Here is a 20,011-nt window from a genome sequence, read left to right on the forward strand (position 1 = left end):
CTTCAGGCGTTTTGGAAATTGTTACATATTTTTATGGCCCCCAATTTTAAAGTTCACCTCAATTTTAATTTTTAAAACGGATTTTATGTATAGAGAAACTGTACCTTGTGAGCACCCTGTAAGTCTCGTCTCCTCTTGCCTACGGTAGCTTTTCAGGTTAGTGGTTGCTGTGAGCAGCAGAGGGAAGCGCCCCGTGGAGTCCTGCACAGGCACTGTCACCTTGCTGGTCCAGAACGTCAACGACGAACACCCCGACTTCACGTGAGCCCCAAGTCACCCAAATATTTAGGAGCTGGGATTTCACCATGAAACTGTTTAGGATGTCAATATTTTGCTAGTATTTCCATTCTAAGATTTCTTTAGCAAATTCAAAGCAATTTAGATAGCTAAGGTCTTTCAAACTCTATATTGTTGTTTATTTTACCTGCATTGAAAGTCAACTCTAAGTTTTGCTATGAAAACTACAGAAGATAATGAACTGTCTTGATGAAACAGAATTTTTTCCTATTTTCCTGCTATTGATTGTAAGTAAAATATTACAGAAAATGCACACTGCTATGTTCATACTGTGAATTGATGCAGTCACTGGAGAGAATTTGGATACCATCAGTGCTTGCCCACACTGAAATGTTTCCATGTTTAATGAGTATGAAATGCAAAAGTGATTTCTGCTGCGGTGATGATTTTTTTAATCTGACATGAAGTATAGTTTACCAATCAGTAGACGGACCACAGGAAGAATATGGTTAAAATATGAAGTTCATTTTATAATAGATAACCATTCTGTAATAGATATAACAATTTGCAAATGGTTTGAAGCCACTGGCTTTAAGCTGCTACTGTACATGTCCTTTGAAATTTAAAATATTTGCTGTGTGATGAAAACAGACATTTGTTTGCATCGAGCAATAAAATATCCCTTGTGTCTTGCAGCTGCCTGCCAGACGCTCCTGTACACATCTCTGAAAATATGCCAGTGGGGACAAAGCTGGTGACGCTGACAGCAACAGACAGAGACTCTGGGGACTCAGTGCGCTATGAGTTTATAGGGACCCACAAAGAATTTTCTATAAATGAAGGTATGGTAATGTTTGTGGCGAATCCTTTCACAAAACACCATGTGACATGGTTTTCACCAGTTCAAAAATATCCTATCATTCCATTAGCCCATTATTCTAATAATCTATTATTCTATTAGGATGAAGTCATCTGTAACATATTTGTCAGTATTTTCACATCATTTTTCTGAAGTAAATGTAAGCACTGCTTTTTCCTCTGATGCCGGGCTTCTCCAGGAGACACTAGATGATCTGGACAGAGAACTGGTTTCCCAGGACTGCATTGTGCCTTTTTTCTCTGAGCATTTTCCAACGAAAAATAGAATACTAGTTAATGTAGATTCAACAGTTAATCTGGGTCATACATTGTCATAAGAATGTTGTGTATATAATCATGTCCATGTGATCTTACTCTCCCAATTCTCATCTAACAGAAGCTGTCACTGGAGGGGTTTCCATCGATCTAAATTCATGCAACTAATTTGGGTGGCAAATCTGCCCTTGATATCAGTCTTCTTGATTATGATGCCTGCAATGTATGATGCCATGCTCCTTTTGCATGACCAGAAGTCAGAGGCTCATGTCTCTAATCACATATGCATGAAGCGAGGAAAGCCATGTCCATCTGCTTTGAAGAGTGGTGACTCAGGCTCATCATTCTAGTATTTGGGAACCTGAGCCAGCCTGAGCTGTACTGTGAATCAGGGCCAGTCAGAATGCCATAATGAGACTCTCACAACAAACTCCTCTAACCAGTGCTAGGACATTTGCATATCAAAATAATTATTTGCATACCCTGAGAAGTTGATGTCACCGGAGACCATGGTGGTGCAGTGGTCACTAGGGAATGGAAAGGCAGGGAGGATGCCTGGGAAGGGTGGGGCTAGCAAAGGCTGGACAGGAGGACTTGGTTCTGGCTTCCTACAACATGGGAGAATAAGCCCTGGTTACAGCAGTGTGGTACGTTTCACATCAGCTAGACTAGCCCAAGTGGTCCCAGTACATAACAACGAGTAACACTGAAGGAGATGAACATACTTATTATCCAATTTGGTATTACACATTGCATACATGCATATAATTATCATACTGCAGTACACTGTCAAGAAAGTGAGTATATGTCAGTAAAAATATGTAAACTCTCATAGCTGTAGACTATAACCCACCATGTAAAATGGACCACCCTGAGGCCACAGAGACACATGTGTATATAAATTGAGAGTTGGATGAGGAACAGAATGTTAACCTAGTTTCAATACTCAGTAATATGAGTAGGTATTTGATGTTTCCTTCAGTTTTTTTAGTAAACTATGTATTAAGACCTACCTTAGAGAACTGCCTTTCATAGAATTATGTAATCGGAGTTATCCTTTTTCACTTTGAAAGAAAACTTAAAGTGTCAAGTAGTCTAGTTTGCTCTTTTGAGTCAATGCTAGGCTAGTGTACCTAACTACATAATTTTCTATTTATTCTATTTCTCTTTAATCCTTTTAAATTTATCTTGCATTTGTTAAAATTTTTAAAAATTTGTATAATTTTCAAGTGATAGATAAAAAGTTTTAAAAGCCAGGACCCACCTCCGAAGTATCGCACAAGGTAAAATAGTAACTTGGAAACAGAGTGTGCTGGGAAACCCCTCATAGTCATCAGCACTAGATGAGCTAATGTTAGACAACAAGAATGCAGCATGATGCCTGTGACATTTAGTCAAAAGCTCACAGCCTGCATCTAATCATGAGCAAACATCCGGCAAGTCCAGTTGGAGAGGAATTCTCCAAAATTGCTAGCCTTTAATCTTTCAAAAGGCCAAGGTCATAAAACTCAAGGGAAAACTGAAGAACTTTTGCAGACTGAAGACGTCTAAAGAGACGTGACAATGTGTGATTCTAAGCTAAAGTGTCTGCTATAAGCGCACTATGACTACCAGTGAAATGTGAAGGAGACACTCTGCCCTCCTCACGTGGCCGTTCTGATTGTGATGTGTGTGTGTTGGCTGTGCTGGAGAATATCTTTGCCTTTGGGAAATGCACATTAAAATATCAGGAATGATGAGGCTCTAGGTCAGGAAACTGCTCTCAAGAAAAGAATATGTTTTCCACAAATTTGTGGTTATTGAAAGACTTAATTGCACACAGATAGACACAACAGGAAAAAAATGACAGTGATAGAAGATAGAGGAGAGCTGACACTTTCTGTCATATTCTAAAAATTCCCAGGAAAGCAACCCGAAGCCCTGGGAACAAACATGCAAAAGCACCATTCAGGGCGCAATTCTGTGGTAAAAGATGGGAAGTTAGTTTAAAAAGCAAATAATGTTCCTGGAAAAGACAATCCTGACTAGCTAAGTCGGAGACATTCTAACTAAGTATTAGATGATAACTTCCAAAACAGTTACTTGAGATCCTACACGAAAAGACTGAGTCACTTCTAAGAGCGCCGTAATGAAATTATATGACTACACCTATGTCCAGCACCTTTCTCACGTGTTAGTGAGACACCGTATTTAGAACATTTAGACACAGAATGAGTTAAAAATACAATTGCAGCGAAATGATTGCGTAGATAAAGACAGCAGACAGATATGAGGAAGACAGAAACAATAAGGAAATAGGGCTCCTACACTGGATAACACAGTGCCTGGGGAGAAACCACCTTGGAAGGGACCGTGCACAGCACTGTGTACACCTAGAGCACTGGGTACTATTGCTCCTGACAGAGTGAACACGTACTGTTCCGCACTGCAAATGTAGGCACAAAACCCATCAAAAAAGCAATGCTCGGTTAACCTATTACCAGTTTTCACCCCATACATCCACCTCGCAGATCTCCCTATTTCTCCTCTTATTCGCTGTACCCATTTTTCCATGCTCAGCCTGACCGTCACTGCATGCTCCACACTGCACCCCCGGGGTCCTCCCGTAAAATGTGTTTGATCCTTACAGTCTATGAGGTTCCAGTCTGTTCCCCATCATCCTCCAAGCCCAGTTCCCACAGATTTGCAGTGTGATGAGCACATGACCCTTGCCAGGTTGGCAGCTGGCCTCTATTTTATCCCTGAAGCTGTTTTATCCATGCCATTGTTTTAGCTCATAACTTATTCTTAGAAATACTGACTGTATTTTTTTTAAATCTGCCTGCTTTTCAGATTCAGGTGAGGTTAGCATTGCCTATCCTCTGGATTATGAAGATGTAGGCACCCCAAAGTCCTGGGTATTACGTGTTAGAGCTTATGACAACCAGCGGGTACATTCGACAACTGGAACATTCACAGTAGTTCTGCAGGATGTAAACGACAACTCACCTCAGTGCTCCCAGGACATTTACACGTGAGTGGTGATTGGGACTGCTTGCTCCTCAGGGTTTGCACGGAGAGGGACAGGAGAGAAATGAATGGGTAATCGTCATGCCCTCTCTGGACTGAAGCAAAAGTTTTTCAACCTTTTCTTCTCCTAGTTGCAAATACCACATAATTTTTCTTCCCTTCTCCTTCCTGGCACAAGGACACTTGTTTTATTTGTGTTCCAAAAAAAAAAAGTTTGAAAATCAAGTCTGGAATGCTCCAAAACCTGAAACTGTCTGAATGCTAGCATGATGACAGACTTTGGAGCATTTCTCCCTTTGGATTCTTGGATTAGGAGTGCTCAACCTGAATATAGAAAACCAGAGTGAAAGCCTAAGTCAGTGTGCTTCACATCAAAATACCACCTGTGGGGGCTGCCAGCAGCCATAGGTGGGGGGGCAGGTAGACAGCGGCTCCTGTGAGCAGTAGGGTGCTGCTGAGCCTGAATCTTTACTCCGACAGCACAGTGATGGTGTGTAATACTGTGTGAAAGTATCTGGGTGGAATACCCGTGAGTGCCTTGTACGAGCATTTATATAGAAATAAAGCAAGAAGAGAATCCACATGTCCACATGCAGGAATAGGGTCTTTGCTGGATCACACTTCAAGGATGACATTTTCTAGTCTTGCAGAAGTGCGGAATCAAAGGGTAACAACCAGGGCCTGTGAGAGTGGTGGGGAGACAGGGCGGGCAGAGGTTGACTGGTGGGTGCTGAATTACAGTTAGCAGCCAGAAGGTGTGATGTACCCTGTGCAGTAAGCTGACTGCGGATAAAGCAATATTGTGTTCACTTCAGAATGCTAAGAAGATTTTGAGGGTTTTCACCATTTTTCAATGATAAACATCTAAAGGGATGAATTTATTTAATCTAATTTAAGTACCACACAAGGTAGGCAGTATTGAAATGTCACATTGTACCACAGAGATAGGTACCTTTTAGATACGTATGTGTTTTATATACCAAGTAAAAAAAATAATTAAATATAAAACAATTAAGTTTTAGTTGGTAATATTCTTGTTAGAATTTTTTTTTTCTTAAAAAATCAAGTTTGGAATAGCAGACTAGTTCCTCGGTCACACCTAGAGTATCTTGCCTTTTCCTTGTATTCTGTAGAGCAGGACACTAATTTTCATTGAAGAAATACTAGAAAAGTTAGTGCTTAGAACAGAATTGTCATCTGAACAAGTTGCAATTCATCTCTTATTTCATTATTTTTTTGAGTCCTAAATTATTTTCAATGATTATGTTAGAAACAGTCTTTTAAAGCAGAGGAAAAACACAAGGATTGGGGTTTGCTGTGGTCCACATAATCACCACCAGGTGCCTGTTGACGTTAAGACCTGCTTCACGGGCTCTGTCCCCGGGGTATCCCTGGGACCTCCAGAGGCCACAGCCCAGCTTTCAGACTCTGCGGTGTGGTGTCCTCCCCCTGTGTCTCAGGGAGACTAATTTATTCGATTGCTGTTGGCTTTTGCTCACAGCCACATGGAGAGAAAAGAGGGGAAGGCACGTGGGCGATACTCCAAATTTCAATCATCTTACCTCGTGCCCGCCCTCCGCGTTCCACTTCCATTTCACTTGCCAGTTCTTGTGACATAAGCCAAGTGAGGAGGGTCAGAGAAGCTGGGGGTATGCAGGGGTATGCAGACGGGATGCTGGTGGAATCAGCCAGCCTGCTCACTTTCGAGCAAGTGTAACGCCTGAAGTTCTCACTGACCTCATTTTATGGGTACCATGGTATTGCGTCCACCTAAAAGAATAAGCATGGTTCTGCTAAGGAGCGGAGGCCCCAGGGAGCCCTAGGTTTGACAAATTTAAGGTTGTGAATTTTAGTTATAAATTATCGTTTTGCTCAACCACATATCTGTCTTAGTAAATTTGCTTTGCATTAGTGCAGTGTATCAGCAGCTCACTACCCCTGGTCTTAGCAAGGATGCTGGCTCCATCTTTTCTATGAATTTTGACCAATGCTGTGATTTCCTTATTGGCAAAGCGGTTGTTTTGTAATGTCAGCCTGTTATAAAACACCTTTAATATTTAATGTGATCAACTGCATAGTCTAGATTTACATGTTTTACAACTCTCTTTTTCATATTTTACCCGTTACAGAATTGAGCTTGCTGAAAACATCCCAGTTGAAACTCTGGTAGTCTCTCTGGCCTGCACTGATAAGGATGGAGCTTTCCCCAATAATAACATAACTTATCGTTTGATTGTGGATCCTCTTTCAAATGAAACCTTTACTCTCACAAACAATGAACTAAAAGTAAGTATTTTAAAGTTGCTCTCTGATTGTGACCCTATGTTTAACCCTAGGTAGAAAAAACATTTTATTTTTATTATTATAAACTTCTTAATGAACTACAGTAGTTCAAATAGCTGATGGCAGAATTTGTCCCCAGATTTTCCACTGAACCGTGAATTGTCAACAACATATCCTGCTTTGGGATAAATGCTGGAATGCAGTTTTGATCTTGAAAACTAAACGGAAAAGGTTCTATTTCATAGAGTAAATGGTTCTATGACAAAACAGTACCTGTTCATTGGGGTTTGTTACAATTACCTTTCATAAACACGTTGCATATAAGTATGGAACGGCAATGGGATGAAAGTGGGTTCTTCAGTACTCACCCTGTGTGACTGAGACCAGTGTCACCTTGCCACCCTGGGCCACTGTCTCCCGGTTCTGCCTACCAGTCCGGGTGGTCCTGCTGTGTCTGCAGTCAGCACCTCACACCTTTGTGCGGGCGCCCCTTTAAGGAGCCCGCCCTGATTTTTCTTCTTCCTCCTGCCTGGGTTGGCTGTGTCTCTTTGGATTCTCATAGTGTTTTCTTTCCCCAATCCAACAGTGAAAGAAAAAACAATGTGTTACTCAACTAGCACCTGCCACCTATGTAGAGCCTGCTAGATTAAGTGATATGCTGATCAATGATCCAATGAGTGAATAATAAATAAACAAAGTCAAACTGTGAAATTGCTTTGCAAGGCATTGACAGTTTAGTGCTTTCCGTAGCTTTATGTAACTGCAGTGTAACCCTGCTATGGTCAGAATATTGAAACAATTGATTATAATTCTTGCATAAAATGTTGCTGGTGGTCTTAAATCCAGGCTTTGAGCAACTGCTTAAACTCTGTTTTCCTTTTAACTGTATGCTGATGTATGATCATCGGAGAACAGATCAATTTTACTTTTACATTAAAAATTCCATACCTAACTTATTGCATTTAAAATTCAAGCACTGTTGCAAAGCCAGATATATTTTTTATTTCTGTTCCTCTCATAAGTGTTTAGTTGGCTAAACATAAAATCCTGTCCCCTTTTTTCTTTCCTACCAATTGGCTTTTTTCCATGACTGTTAGAGCAAGATGAAGGTGCTGCCTATTTAATCACACTTTGTAAAAAATCCCATCGCTCTAACTCCAATTATATAGAAATTGGAGAAAAGAAGTCTAGCAGATATCAGTGGGTTTTCTTGAAGTTAATGTTCCCTGATTTCCAAGTTAGGGTAAAAAACTCCATCACAGAATGATATGAATCCAATGAATTCGACTCAATGAATTTGATTTTGTGTCTGTCAAAATTAGACCAGATCCAGTAATTAAAACTCTAGCAGACTAGCAGACATTCATTTTAAATTTATCTGAATTCACTGAGCAATGATTTTCTCGAGGTTGCCAAAGATAAGGTTGTAATTTTAATGTCAAGCAACCATGTCTATTTAATACAAAGGATTCTCTATGCAACATACTTAGCTTCTAAATAAAATAATAAAGTAAAGCTATTCCTTTAAGTTAATATTGCTAATCATATATTTTATTGAGTTATTTTTCTTTAATGAGCATGGATCCCAAAAACTACCCCAGCATATTTTAGTCAGACTATTCTTAATTGTTATTTAAAGATGTAACAGTTGATATTTTCAAGATAACATGATTAACATATTTGCAAGTTATGCAGCATAATAATAAAATGAACCTCTGAACCCATCACTCCACTTCAGAACTAGAAAATTACTCACAGCTGTGTTGTCAGCCTTTCCCATCCTTTGATGTGTCCTTAGCACCAACAATATCTCCGGCTTTGTTCCATCCTTTCCCCGGGGTTTTTGTAGTTTTATCATCTGTGTGCATAGTCTTAGGCTCTACTGTGAAAGCTGGTTAGCTCTGGTGCATTAGAAAGTGGTGGAATGCATGTAGTCTCCTCGTCTGGGTATTTATGTGCTATTTCTAAATCGCCTGTCCGCGGGGAATGTGGACCTGTGTCTGTCACTGCTGGAATGTGCCACGCTGTCCCTTAATGCCACATTGAAGGCTGCCTGTCATTCTCACATGGATAGAGATGTGAACTTTCTCCTGCTGTTTGCTTACTGCATTGTGTTAGATTGCTGTTGCTGTGACCAGAATCCCTGAGAAAAATCAACTTTAAGTGAGAAGTAAGTTCGAAGTTCCAGCTCCTGCTTACCTACTTTTAGGCCTGTGTGGTCAGAGCAGAAGAGCGTGGAGGAGGAAAGCGCCCACTTCATGGCAGGCAGGAGGCAGAGAATGGGCCAGTGACAAAATACTGTCTTCAGTACATGGATCCAAGACCCCACCCCGGGAACCGGGAACGAGGTGCCCTTCCTCAGTCTTCACCATCTTCCACCAGACCATCGAATGATGAACCCATGCACACACTGATCACTGGTGAGGCCAGAACCTTCCGGAGCCAATCACTTGAAGCCTGAGCCTTGGGAATGTTTCAGACTCAAAGCACAGCCTCTATGAATGGCTATCATGAACTTCTGGATACTTCCCTTGATACCTTTTTCAGGTATACACCCAGCCCCAGAACTGCCATGGATACAGTGCAAAGGTCCAGCTGCATGCAGTAGCATCAAGTCATTTTCCAAACTGGTTGTACCAGCTTACGTGTGCATCAGCAGTGCGTCAGCAGAGTTCCCACTCGGCACCCTTCCCTTGCTGCCTGGTATTTCCACACATCTTAACACGCCTTTTCCTGCTCGGTAATGAGCTGCTCATCTGCACCAGCTCTGTGAATAAACATGAAACATGTGAGCATCCTTTGTGCAAACAGGATACATATGTATTTTCCATGTTTGTTCTGCTTGTGTATTTGGGTGACGAATCCACATATTCTGAAAAGTAATTTATACTTTACCTGCAAGTATTTTACCAAGTGTCTTTTAACTTTTATGTGCTTTGAAATGTAAAATGATTGATGTTTTGGGTTAGAGGGTGTAAGAAGTCTGTCAATCTTTTCAATTACTGCTAACCTTCACAATAATGTTTCTACAGCATCCTGCAATACTGTCTCTGACATACGTTCGTGTCTGCCTTTGCTTCTGTGTTTAGTGTGGTTATGCTTCTTTTTTATTCTAGTTTTAATATTATCACAGTGTAAATAGGTAGAAAATAGCATATAGCAATTTTGGAGCAGTAATACCAGTGTGAATTGTGAATTTATTGATATCAGGCTTCACTCCATTAATATTCTTTATCTGTTTTCTTTTTATCTGCTTAGAAAGTAGACCACAAGACCTTAGAACTGAAAAGTACCTTAGAGACTACCTAGTAGTCTACTTTATATATGAAGAAATAATTTTTCTTCCACTTGCAATTTCATTTATAGTTCCAAGATTTTGCAATTTATGGAACATTATAGAATCTTAAGAAAATATGTCGTTCAGCTATGCTTTCCTGTATAAATTGCTGTACACAGCTTCTTTCTGGGAAATGTTGATTGTTTGTTGGGAAAGGCAGTTAATGTGAATGCAGCTGAGGTACAGAAAGGACCTGAGAAAATCTGGAAACTGCACGCAGTCACGTTGCTTCCCTTCCTTAGCTGGTGTCACGTTCAGTGTACGGTTACGACCACCCAGAGGACTGTGTGATTATTCGTGAGCTGTGGAGAGAAGACTCCTAGATGGCCCCTTGTATCAAACATTATTAAAGATCCTGAAAATATCATGCCTGCCCTGCATGTTCTCCCCAAGGGAGTGAAAGGAAACAGCAAAACTGGAGCTGGCTTGGCCTCTCCCACAGAGTGAACCTCAAGCTCTGTTTCTGCATGGTTTTGAAACTTGCAAATAGGAACTTGCTTCTGCAAGATGAGTCCATTATTGCCAACTCAGACATAATTCCTTTTGGAGAAAAATAAATTCAGGACAATCTCTCTTCATAAATCTTAAATATAGAATAAGGTGACTACAATTGCTCTTTAATCTGGGGTATCCTCAGATGAACCCTGCTGTAAGTTGAAAATATTTTAAATCAGAAATACATTTAATACGCCTGGCATAGGGAGCAGCACCGCTCAGTGACACAGTTCACTGCGGGAATCAGTGGTGTCTCCCAGGTATCACGGAGCAGCCTGGAAGACTGCCTGACTCACTTCCATGATCCAAAATCCTGAGAGCGCCGGGCTGCATACTGCTAGCCGAGAAGAAGATCAACGTTGAAAATTCCTTGGATCTTTCTGCTGAATGCACCTTGCTTTGTTATCATCCTCAGTTCAAAAACCATAAATCCAACAAGAATAAGACAAGGAACATCTGCATTTAGAAAGAAAGTATGTGGACTCACACAGTCTGTGACAGGCAAATCAGCGTGAGTGAGCACACATAGAAATAAAACCCTAGTTCGGTGATTAGTATACATTCACGACAGAATGTGGTTTGAAATGTTAGAATGTGTAGTGAGATTTTCTTGGTTGACAATAAATTTATACTTTACGTAACATAGAAATTTGCCGAATGGCAGACTCTAGGTCCATGTGTACTTCAACGCTTGAATGCAACTTGTGAGCTGAGATTCGCTGTAGTGAGACATACTGGAGTTCACAGAACTACGACGGGAAACAACTGAAGAGCTCCCTAACATGTCGATCACACATTGGAATGACAGCATTTAGGACACGTTTTGTTGAATAAATTACTTTACTACAATTAATTTCATCTTTGTAATGTGCTAGCTAAGACAGCTAAAATCATACCTGTGGCTTGATTTTGAGGTCCATTATATTTCTATTGGACAACATGCCTATGACTTTCAAATATTTGCTGTTTATCTGTTTTAGATTTACATGAAAGATGAAATAAATTTTCAGCCAAACAAAACAAAATTAACAGTACACCATTTTTCATTCACAGGTTGGACCTAAACCTCTAGATTCTGATAATGCTACTTTTGCAGGAAGGCACTTCAAACATACGGTGTTTGTGAAAGTCTCTGACAAAGGAAGTCCTGTTCTTTCAAGTGAGAAGACATTTATCTAAAATATTAAAATAATTTTTCTTATATAAAATACTAAAGAGCTTTAAAAATTGGTTACTAGAAATTTGCATTTTATAAGTTACTACAATTAATTATTCATTGCATGTGCATTACTGCTTACAAACTGAAAGCTAGCAAGAAACTCCAGCCTGGTTGAGATAATGATGCTCAAATGGTAAATTTCAGTTAAAGTCAATGTGGACTTTAATCTGTGTGTATCTTAAGCATTCCTCAAGGCATATATTTATTTTACATTGGGATAAAATACTAATATTCAGATAATCATAGTAAATTATTTCCTTCATTATTAATTATAGTGTCAGGCTGAAATAGTTAGTTGTAGTCCAACATCTTGTTGACTCAGGCAAACTAACATCTTTAATTCCAAGTAGCAGTCTTGATGTGTGTTATAAGTGGTAAATACTTTTACGCATTTTCAAAAATATCAATTAATGAAGTATGTTAATCCTAAAAACTGTCATAAAATCTCTATAATTTTATAAGTATAATGCATTAATAATAAAACAGTGATATAAGTGCAATGAATAAATTACTACAATTAATTTCATCTTTGTAATGTGCTTGCTAAGACAGCTAAAATCATACCTGTGGCTTGATTTTGAGGTCCATTATATTTCCATTGGACAACATGCCTATGATTGTGTAATGCATATACTTAGAATGTAGTATGCAACATGAGGTGTTAATTAAAATGGAAAGAAGGATTGAAGAGAACATACAATTGCTCTAGTTGTGTGTTTACGGCTTTTTTCTCTGTAGCAATCATTACTGTCATTGTAAGAGTGCTTCGCATAAATGAGATGAATCCAATTGGAACCACATCAGCATTTACCTTCAGTGTACTTGAAAACAGTCCAGTTGATACACTAGTGGGAAAACTTACATTTACAGATGCAGACTGGCCGTTTAACAATCTGAAATATACCATTGTTGGAGGCCGCCTGGGGACGCCACCGAAATTTTACATGGAACCATACACAGGTATTGCAAAAATGCTGATAACAATGAATAATAAATATGAACAGCTCACATATACTCGTTTGGAATCCATTTTATTTGAAAATTGTCAGCACTAGAATATTTTTTATTTTTAAAAAAGCAATGTTTCCCTTGAACTATGCAGTATTCACCTTGGCTTGTTAGTCGCAGCTATAAATCTTTAGCTACTACATGGAAAGGCCCAAGCTTTGATCTTTGATTTATGCAATGTCAGAAAGCCTGTGCACATGTATATTTTTCCTTATACCTAAGAATGTGGAACAGGTGGCTAAAACCCTGTGTGAATTCACATCTGTTATTCTTTTGCTGCTGCAGCATAATCTAGAGGTATGAATATATAACCAAAATTCATCTGCATGTTGATTTCCATTCATTATGTTAAGATTATTTCATTTATATCACTTACAATTCAGCGTGAATTAAACATCTGTAGCAAATCTGAATGACAGGTCCCCCCCCATTTTTTTTTATTTGCATTAGGAATGATAAAGCTTCTGGATTCCTTAGACAGGGAATCTGAGTTGCAGTACAGGATAGTTGTAAGAATCACAGACCTGGACAACGATGCTGTCCCTGACCCTCTCAGACAGAGAAGTGCAACTGCTCAGGTGACCATCAACGTTCTGGTAAGAGCCAATTGCTTCTTGTGACCCTGTTAGCCCTCGGGGGCACATGCTTGAGAAATAGAGCCAAAGCAGAATTGTGCGTGGCTGGAGCTTAACATCGTTAGCCGGATTTGACTTTGGAGGGTGACAGGCTTGTAGAAAGGTAAGGGTAGCCCTGCCTTACACACACACCAAGCTGCGCCCCTTTTGAGTGAATATGACTGCCATACAAACCCGAACCTCGGGGAGCCTTGCCTCTTATCTCTGGCTGTATTTAAGTTGTTTGTAGGGTCATTCTGGGATACGCGTATTTCCATAAACCAGCATACACTCTAGAATTCCTGGAAGTTACTCCATTTTCATCTGGTGCCCCCCACCCTTTGTTTCTTTCTCTAATTTTCACTGAAGAAATACTTTTATTTTTTCACTAGCACAGATCCTTAAATATCAGCCCCAGTACTGCAAATGTGAGGCACAGAAGCAAGGGCTTCCAAGTATTTTTAGAATATTCCATGCAAGAATCTGTTTGACTAGGATTGTTCAACTGTCGCATCAGTGCTATTCGTGTATTATGTTCATGGCAGAGCTGCACCGAAATGGCCTTTCTCTTTTAGAAAAAGTGCCCCACTGTCTGTATCTTGTGACTTTGTTTGCATCCATTTTTGCTGCTTGAGAGCAGTAAGAATTTCAATCCTGCATCCTATAGGAAGGGCAATAATTTCAAAGAAGACAGAAAGCCTCAGACAATGGCTGAGCGCCCCTGCAGTGAATACTCTTGTACGTGTTCTTGGTGAGCTGGGATGGTCAGCGTGTCCATGAATCAGTGTTCCAGCCCCCACCTTAGCTGCATTAGGTCTGGAAAATGCAATGATCCAGGCCAGCAGTCTCTGTGGAGGAAGATTTGCTGCAGCAGTTCCACTGGTTTCAGCCGTGACTCCAGGATGTCCCAAGCTAGTTAGTGAACTCCTCTCTTTATGCAGCTTCCCGTAACACTCCTGGAGTACACTCAGAGTCACAGCTCGGGTGCCAGGAATGTCCTTCGCTTGCACTTCATAGTGTGAACTGTGTTACAGTAGGTAGGGGAACAAGGTATCTCTTTGTTCATCATCCATAGAGATACTCATGTTTCTTTCTTTAAGAATGAATACTTGATTTCTTCATTTAGGTAAAATGGTATTTCCACTATCTGTTGAGTGGGCTTAAATTTTACAGCCTAAATTTGAATAGAAGCTTCAAAAATGTTATATTAGGAAAAATAATTTGAGCTCTAAATTGATCAGAAAAATACAGTTGTCTTTTTGTACTCTAACTTGTTCCAAAAAGTCATCACATCAACACTTGTAGACAAACACAGTGCGGTCACGCTACTCAAGTAAGAGATACATTAGCAAACATAAATTTCATGTGTAAGAATGGTCAAGCAACAGAAATCAATGTCTTTCACACAGTGCAAGATTAATAATGTCATAGATTGAATGATGATACCCTGCTCAAGTCCACATGCCACAGATCAGTATCACTGACGTATTGGAGGTTATTTGCATTTGTGTTAAGAGTGATTAGCACTGGATGATGAAGTAAAGATCTGGATTGAGTTGTCAGAGTCCTTAAGGAAGAGAAGACAGAGAGCTGACTCTCTGCTCCACCTGTGGATAAGGGAGGCTCTGGAGAAGGGGGGGGCACCTCAGGGCAGAAAAAGACCTCCCCAGGAACCCAGCACCCCTAGACCTGACCTTGGATGCCTGGCTCTAGAGCTCCAAAAAAAACCAAGTTTCTGACATTTAAACCATGCAACCTATGGTAGCTTGTTATAGCATCCCAAGCAGACTAAGACAAATGCCAACTTGTGTTAGTAAACACAAAGATACTGGAAAGTCATCATATTAAAAGTTAGAGTACCACTAAATAGTACATAGATCAATAGAACACAAGGTTAGGTCTGGTGTAAAAGCTATCAGCTTTCATCACCATGATAAATGACTAAATACATAAGGCTATCCTAAATAACACTCGTCTTTCCAAAACAGTGTATGTAGGAGGTATCCCATCCTGTGAAACAGAGCAAACACCTAGAAGGAAAAGTGCTTTTGTCTAGTCAGAAATGACATTTTTAGGTAAGCAAATCAGTATTAACACCAGTAATCTGCCTGCTTGGTTCTGAAGCAAAACAAAATATACCCATGCAAAACCAAACCAAAACAAAACTAAACTCAAAAACAAAGAACAGCGTCATAGCATGACCGTGTACCTTCTATTATACCAACACGGACTTGCTGACAAGAATTTGCATACAGAATTGAAGGCTGTTTTGTCTCCTGCAAAGAGCATGATAAATTTCCTCAGAGGATAGTTTCTAAATCATCGCTGTCTCTGCCGTGATTCTTTTGAAGAAATTGTTACCAAACACATGCCCTTTATTTCCACACTGGAGTAGAGAGGCGCTCCTCTGGCCAGATGCTTAGTTCATTTCTGGAATGTGTAAAGATGTCTCTCCCTTTAGATCTGAAAAAGGAACAGCATCAATGACTTGGAAACCAATGTCTGTCCCTGCTTGAGTGTGATTTGAAGAGTGGTCACACTCTTCTAATCCATTCCTGCCTAAGCAGTCAGTCTGGAAAACATGGTGACTCCCACACTAACTTTATAAGAGAACCGAACCCTTGACTTGGAAAGCAGAGTCTTAGCAACTTCCCTTTCTTGTGCAAAGGTGTTAGGGGGTGTGGAAATGACCTTACAAAATGTGAAGTCCTTCCCAAGAGTTAACTGGCTCTAAATGGCTACTGAAGTGAATGCTGGATCAGTTTGTCTCTGACCTGTTACCTGCTGGCCAAAAGAAGCATTAAGTATGCACACACATATGTAGTGCACAAGGCTGTGCAGATTTCTTCTGCAGCCATTGAATGACGTCTAGAGAACAGGTTCTGTAGCCAATGGCCTGGATCAAACTCCTGTCTTCACTATTTTATTGTGAGGTTGGGCAAATCAGTGAGCTGTTTTACACCCTTTCTTTTTCTAAGATTATAATAGTGGTATCTATTTCTGATGTAGAGATGAGGCTCAAGAAATGAATATTTGTCCAAATCCTGAGAGTAAGCACACTTCCAGGGTTCTGAAAGTGGAAAAGCCTAGGACCATCCCTGCAAGTGCAGAAACAGTGACAGACATTAGCCTTCTGTCACATCTGCATACTTCACTGAGACTGGATTTTCAACATTTAGCCATCAAAAGGAAGGGTTGGAGCCTCTTAAGTGTGACTGATAAACGTTTCCAAAACGTTCTCTTTTTTGAGATTATGAAGTAAAAGCTACAGAATAAAAGTTACTAAACTTGGCAATTTTTAAAGCATAATGTTTCTTGAATTGTTTATGTTAATATGAAACCAAAACTGTAAATCAATTTCTTTCATGCACTAAATGTGGCATGGTTTGAGGAATTTTAACATATAGCATAAAGAACTAACCTAGTACAGATTTTGTTTATAAGATGTATGAGATCAGGCTAAAAAAAAAAAAAAGAAAGAAAATATAGAATCAAACTGAAGGAAACAAAGGAAGAAGAAAAACTCTCTATATTCTGGAAGACATTTGAATTGTGTATTAATTGTTAATTTTCAGAGTCTCTTTTTATATGTTTTATTACTTAGGTCTTTCTGAATTAAGATAGGTTAAAATGCTTTATTCTATAAAGTTTTAAAGCCTTTGAAAATAGGACTTTTTAAATATTTTCTTATATTTTAGCTCTATTTAATGATCATAATATGTGCACAATTATTTACTGAAGATATACACGGGAAGTAGAGTTGTATACAGGAACGTTGAAGAGAAAATGAATTAAAGCCTAAATATGATTATAGAATATGAAAATTTTAGAGTTTGAGAGAGTCAGAGGAAAAAACTATATCTCTCTTCATTTTACATTAAAAACTTTAGAATTCATTTTACATTAAAAAATTTAGAATTACTTCAGCAATGTTTAAATCAGTGTATACTTATGGTTCTCCAAAAATGAAATGACCATAGTTATAGACATGCACATATATATATTTATTTACACACATATCTTTGTATGTAGAGAAAAATACAGAATTTGATGGCTACTTCAGTGAAAGTCAAGACATAAAGTGGCATTTTCTTTCTTGACAATTTAAAAAACATTCCTGAATTATTCTACAAGCAGTGGCAGAAAAGTGAGCCTGGGGATCTGATGCCCGTGATATGTTTTTAACCAGAAATATGGAATGTTTTACTAAAGTTAAATTTGAGCAAAGTTGACAAAATCTAAGTCTATATGATGCACTTTAAGTTGACAGCACGCACATGTCAGGAGTGAATTCGTGCAGTCATATTATTGCGTCAGACATCGTCAGACACGTGGGGCCGGGAGTGCAGTGCATGGTGAAGCACTTGCCCAGCATGTGCGAGGCTCGAGGTGAGGGCCGCAGCACCGGAAAAAAGACATACATCTGAAATACTTTGACTTATTTAAATGACACCACAGATTGGGGAGTGTCGTTTATTTTCTATATCAATAATGTCCTAATAACCTGTACACAGTTGGGTAAATATGAAAGATAATCCTAATCCTAAATCCTGTATCTTGTGGGTCATTTTTACAGAGTTGCTCTGAAATCCAGAGCTGAGGTCAGTGAAATCTGAATGTGTCATGAGCACTCTAACCCTTGGCATGGATCAATGGATTAATCCACTTATGGATGCACAGCTTCATGAGTTTGGAGGAGGACTTTGCTTTGAAAGCAGTCTCTCAGTACCACTCCCGTGCCCTTCCCCTACTTTTTACCCTCCCCCCTGTCTCCCCCTCATCCCCTTCTCTGGATGCACAGCCCAGAGCTGCTTTCCCCACCACAGCTTCCCCCATGATTCACCACCCCACCCTAGGACTAAAAGCACTTGGCTCAGGTGACCATGGACTGAATCCTCTAAAACTGGGCGCCGTAATCAGTCTTTCCTGTTTGTAAACTGATGTCACTCATGTATTTTGTCACAGTGGCCCAACCTGATCACACCGCGCTGCCTGACAAAGTCACAGAAACAAGATGGTTCACAAAGCAGATACGCATTCTCTCACAGTCTGGGGGTGGTCTACAATCTCCGTGCCAGCAGAGCCATGTTCTCTGTGCACTCTCAGGGACGATCTGTTGCATGCCACTCTCCTCATCTCTGCTGCTGCCAGAAACCCTTGGCATGGCGTAGCTTGTAGACACAGCACTGCAGCGTTCACCCCTCACCACGTGGCATGCTCCCTGGGTCTTTCCGCTCCCTTCTCCTGTGCTTAGATGGATAGCATGGTACATGAAAGGCCCACGGGACTCCAAGAGGCCATCGTATTAATTTGATTAAATATGCAAAGTATTTCCAAAAAGCAAATTTATAAGCATCATAGAAGAGAACTTGAACACATCATTTGGGGGGATACATTTCAGCCTACAACCTTCAAATATGCAAACGTGGTTGACGTTATTTTGTTATTTTAAAGTAAAATTTAGAAGCCATAAATTCTGGTATTAAACTCTCCTGATTGGCATCTCCTCCACCCATGTTGTGGACTAGATACTCTCAGTAGTTCTCACTTCAAAGAGTCAGGGGTGATTACATAAAATAAATGTGAATTCCACAGAGTATCAAGGACTTAGTAAAGATTAAACTTTTGGTTTTATTATTGCTTTTGTTATTATTAACATTGAGATTTACTCAACTTTGAAGGTTTTGTAAAGGGGGTGAAATTCTCTTTCATATCTACAGTATCCTGAAAATATATCTACTTCATAGATTAAACATACATTTTAATGAAAATCGTTTTGGAAATTTAGACAGAATTTAGTAACTTTTATCAATATGCAGTAAAATACAGGCAGAGATAACAGGCAGGTAGCTGATAGATGGGTATAGGTATCTATAAGAAAGAATGCAACATGTAACATGAACGTTTGAATACTCTACTTAGTCTCCAGACTTAATGTGTAGGCACTGTGATTCTGAAGAAGAGGGAGGATCTTTTAGAATCCGTACATTCATTGTTCATGTTATTTTTTGATGCTACAGCTTGGGAATGTACTGTTCCTTAAAACATGCCCTGGGCAGTGGTGTAGTAAGTAGACAACTGTGCACAAAGATGAAAACAATAAACTTAAGCACAGTAACAGGACTTCAATTACACGAGTATTATGAAATCTCTGGGCTTTTAGGCAAATGTTTTTACAAGTAAAATGTTTTATTCCTTTTATCTACTTTGATATTCTAGATAAATTTAGAGATGAGCTTTAAAAAGTTTGCTGTCATAGTCATTTTAAGTAAAAAAAAAAGTATTGTTGAAAACTTGCTGACTTATTTTATTTTGACCAAAATCTCTAATTGAGTTTCTAATATATATTTGAATATATATATGTATATATATATATATACATATATATATATATATATATATTTTAAAATTATATCTTGTTGGTCTTCTTTAAAGGCAAAAATGTTAATTATCTTTGAAATATCACTTATCTATTTTATGTCCTATTGATTTCAAGGAGTTAAGCAGAGAAATAAAAGGCTAGGGTTTAATGATGCAGCTTCCCCAGATGCAGGGCCCCTGCTCGCAGGACCCCCTCAGTTAGAAGGGGTCATACTCACACGCACACATGCACATGACTGTCATAACAGACACATGTAATTTAATGGGGTGAATTTTATAGATTTGCAAATAGGT

At 39.3% G+C, this 20,011-nt stretch overlaps 1 protein-coding gene across 1 annotated transcript in view; it reads left to right on the forward strand.

Annotated features, from left to right (window-relative positions):
- The window catches only part of LOC106027701 (cadherin-related family member 3-like), a 90,337-nt gene that overhangs the window by 26,787 nt on the left and 43,539 nt on the right, over nt 1-20,011 (forward strand). The window contains exons 11-17 of the mRNA XM_063234450.1: nt 149-261; nt 934-1,079; nt 4,204-4,384; nt 6,510-6,666; nt 11,549-11,654; nt 12,453-12,674; nt 13,173-13,318. Coding sequence (XP_063090520.1) covers nt 149-261; nt 934-1,079; nt 4,204-4,384; nt 6,510-6,666; nt 11,549-11,654; nt 12,453-12,674; nt 13,173-13,318 — 1,071 coding nt within the window. The remainder of the gene's footprint in view (nt 1-148; nt 262-933; nt 1,080-4,203; nt 4,385-6,509; nt 6,667-11,548; nt 11,655-12,452; nt 12,675-13,172; nt 13,319-20,011) is intronic.

The sequence above is a fragment of the Cavia porcellus genome, unplaced genomic scaffold, assembly GCF_034190915.1.
Source record: "Cavia porcellus strain 051 isolate PalLab524CR breed Dunkin Hartley unplaced genomic scaffold, mCavPor4.1 scaffold_2, whole genome shotgun sequence".
In the NCBI taxonomy this organism is placed as follows: domain Eukaryota; kingdom Metazoa; phylum Chordata; class Mammalia; order Rodentia; family Caviidae; genus Cavia; species Cavia porcellus.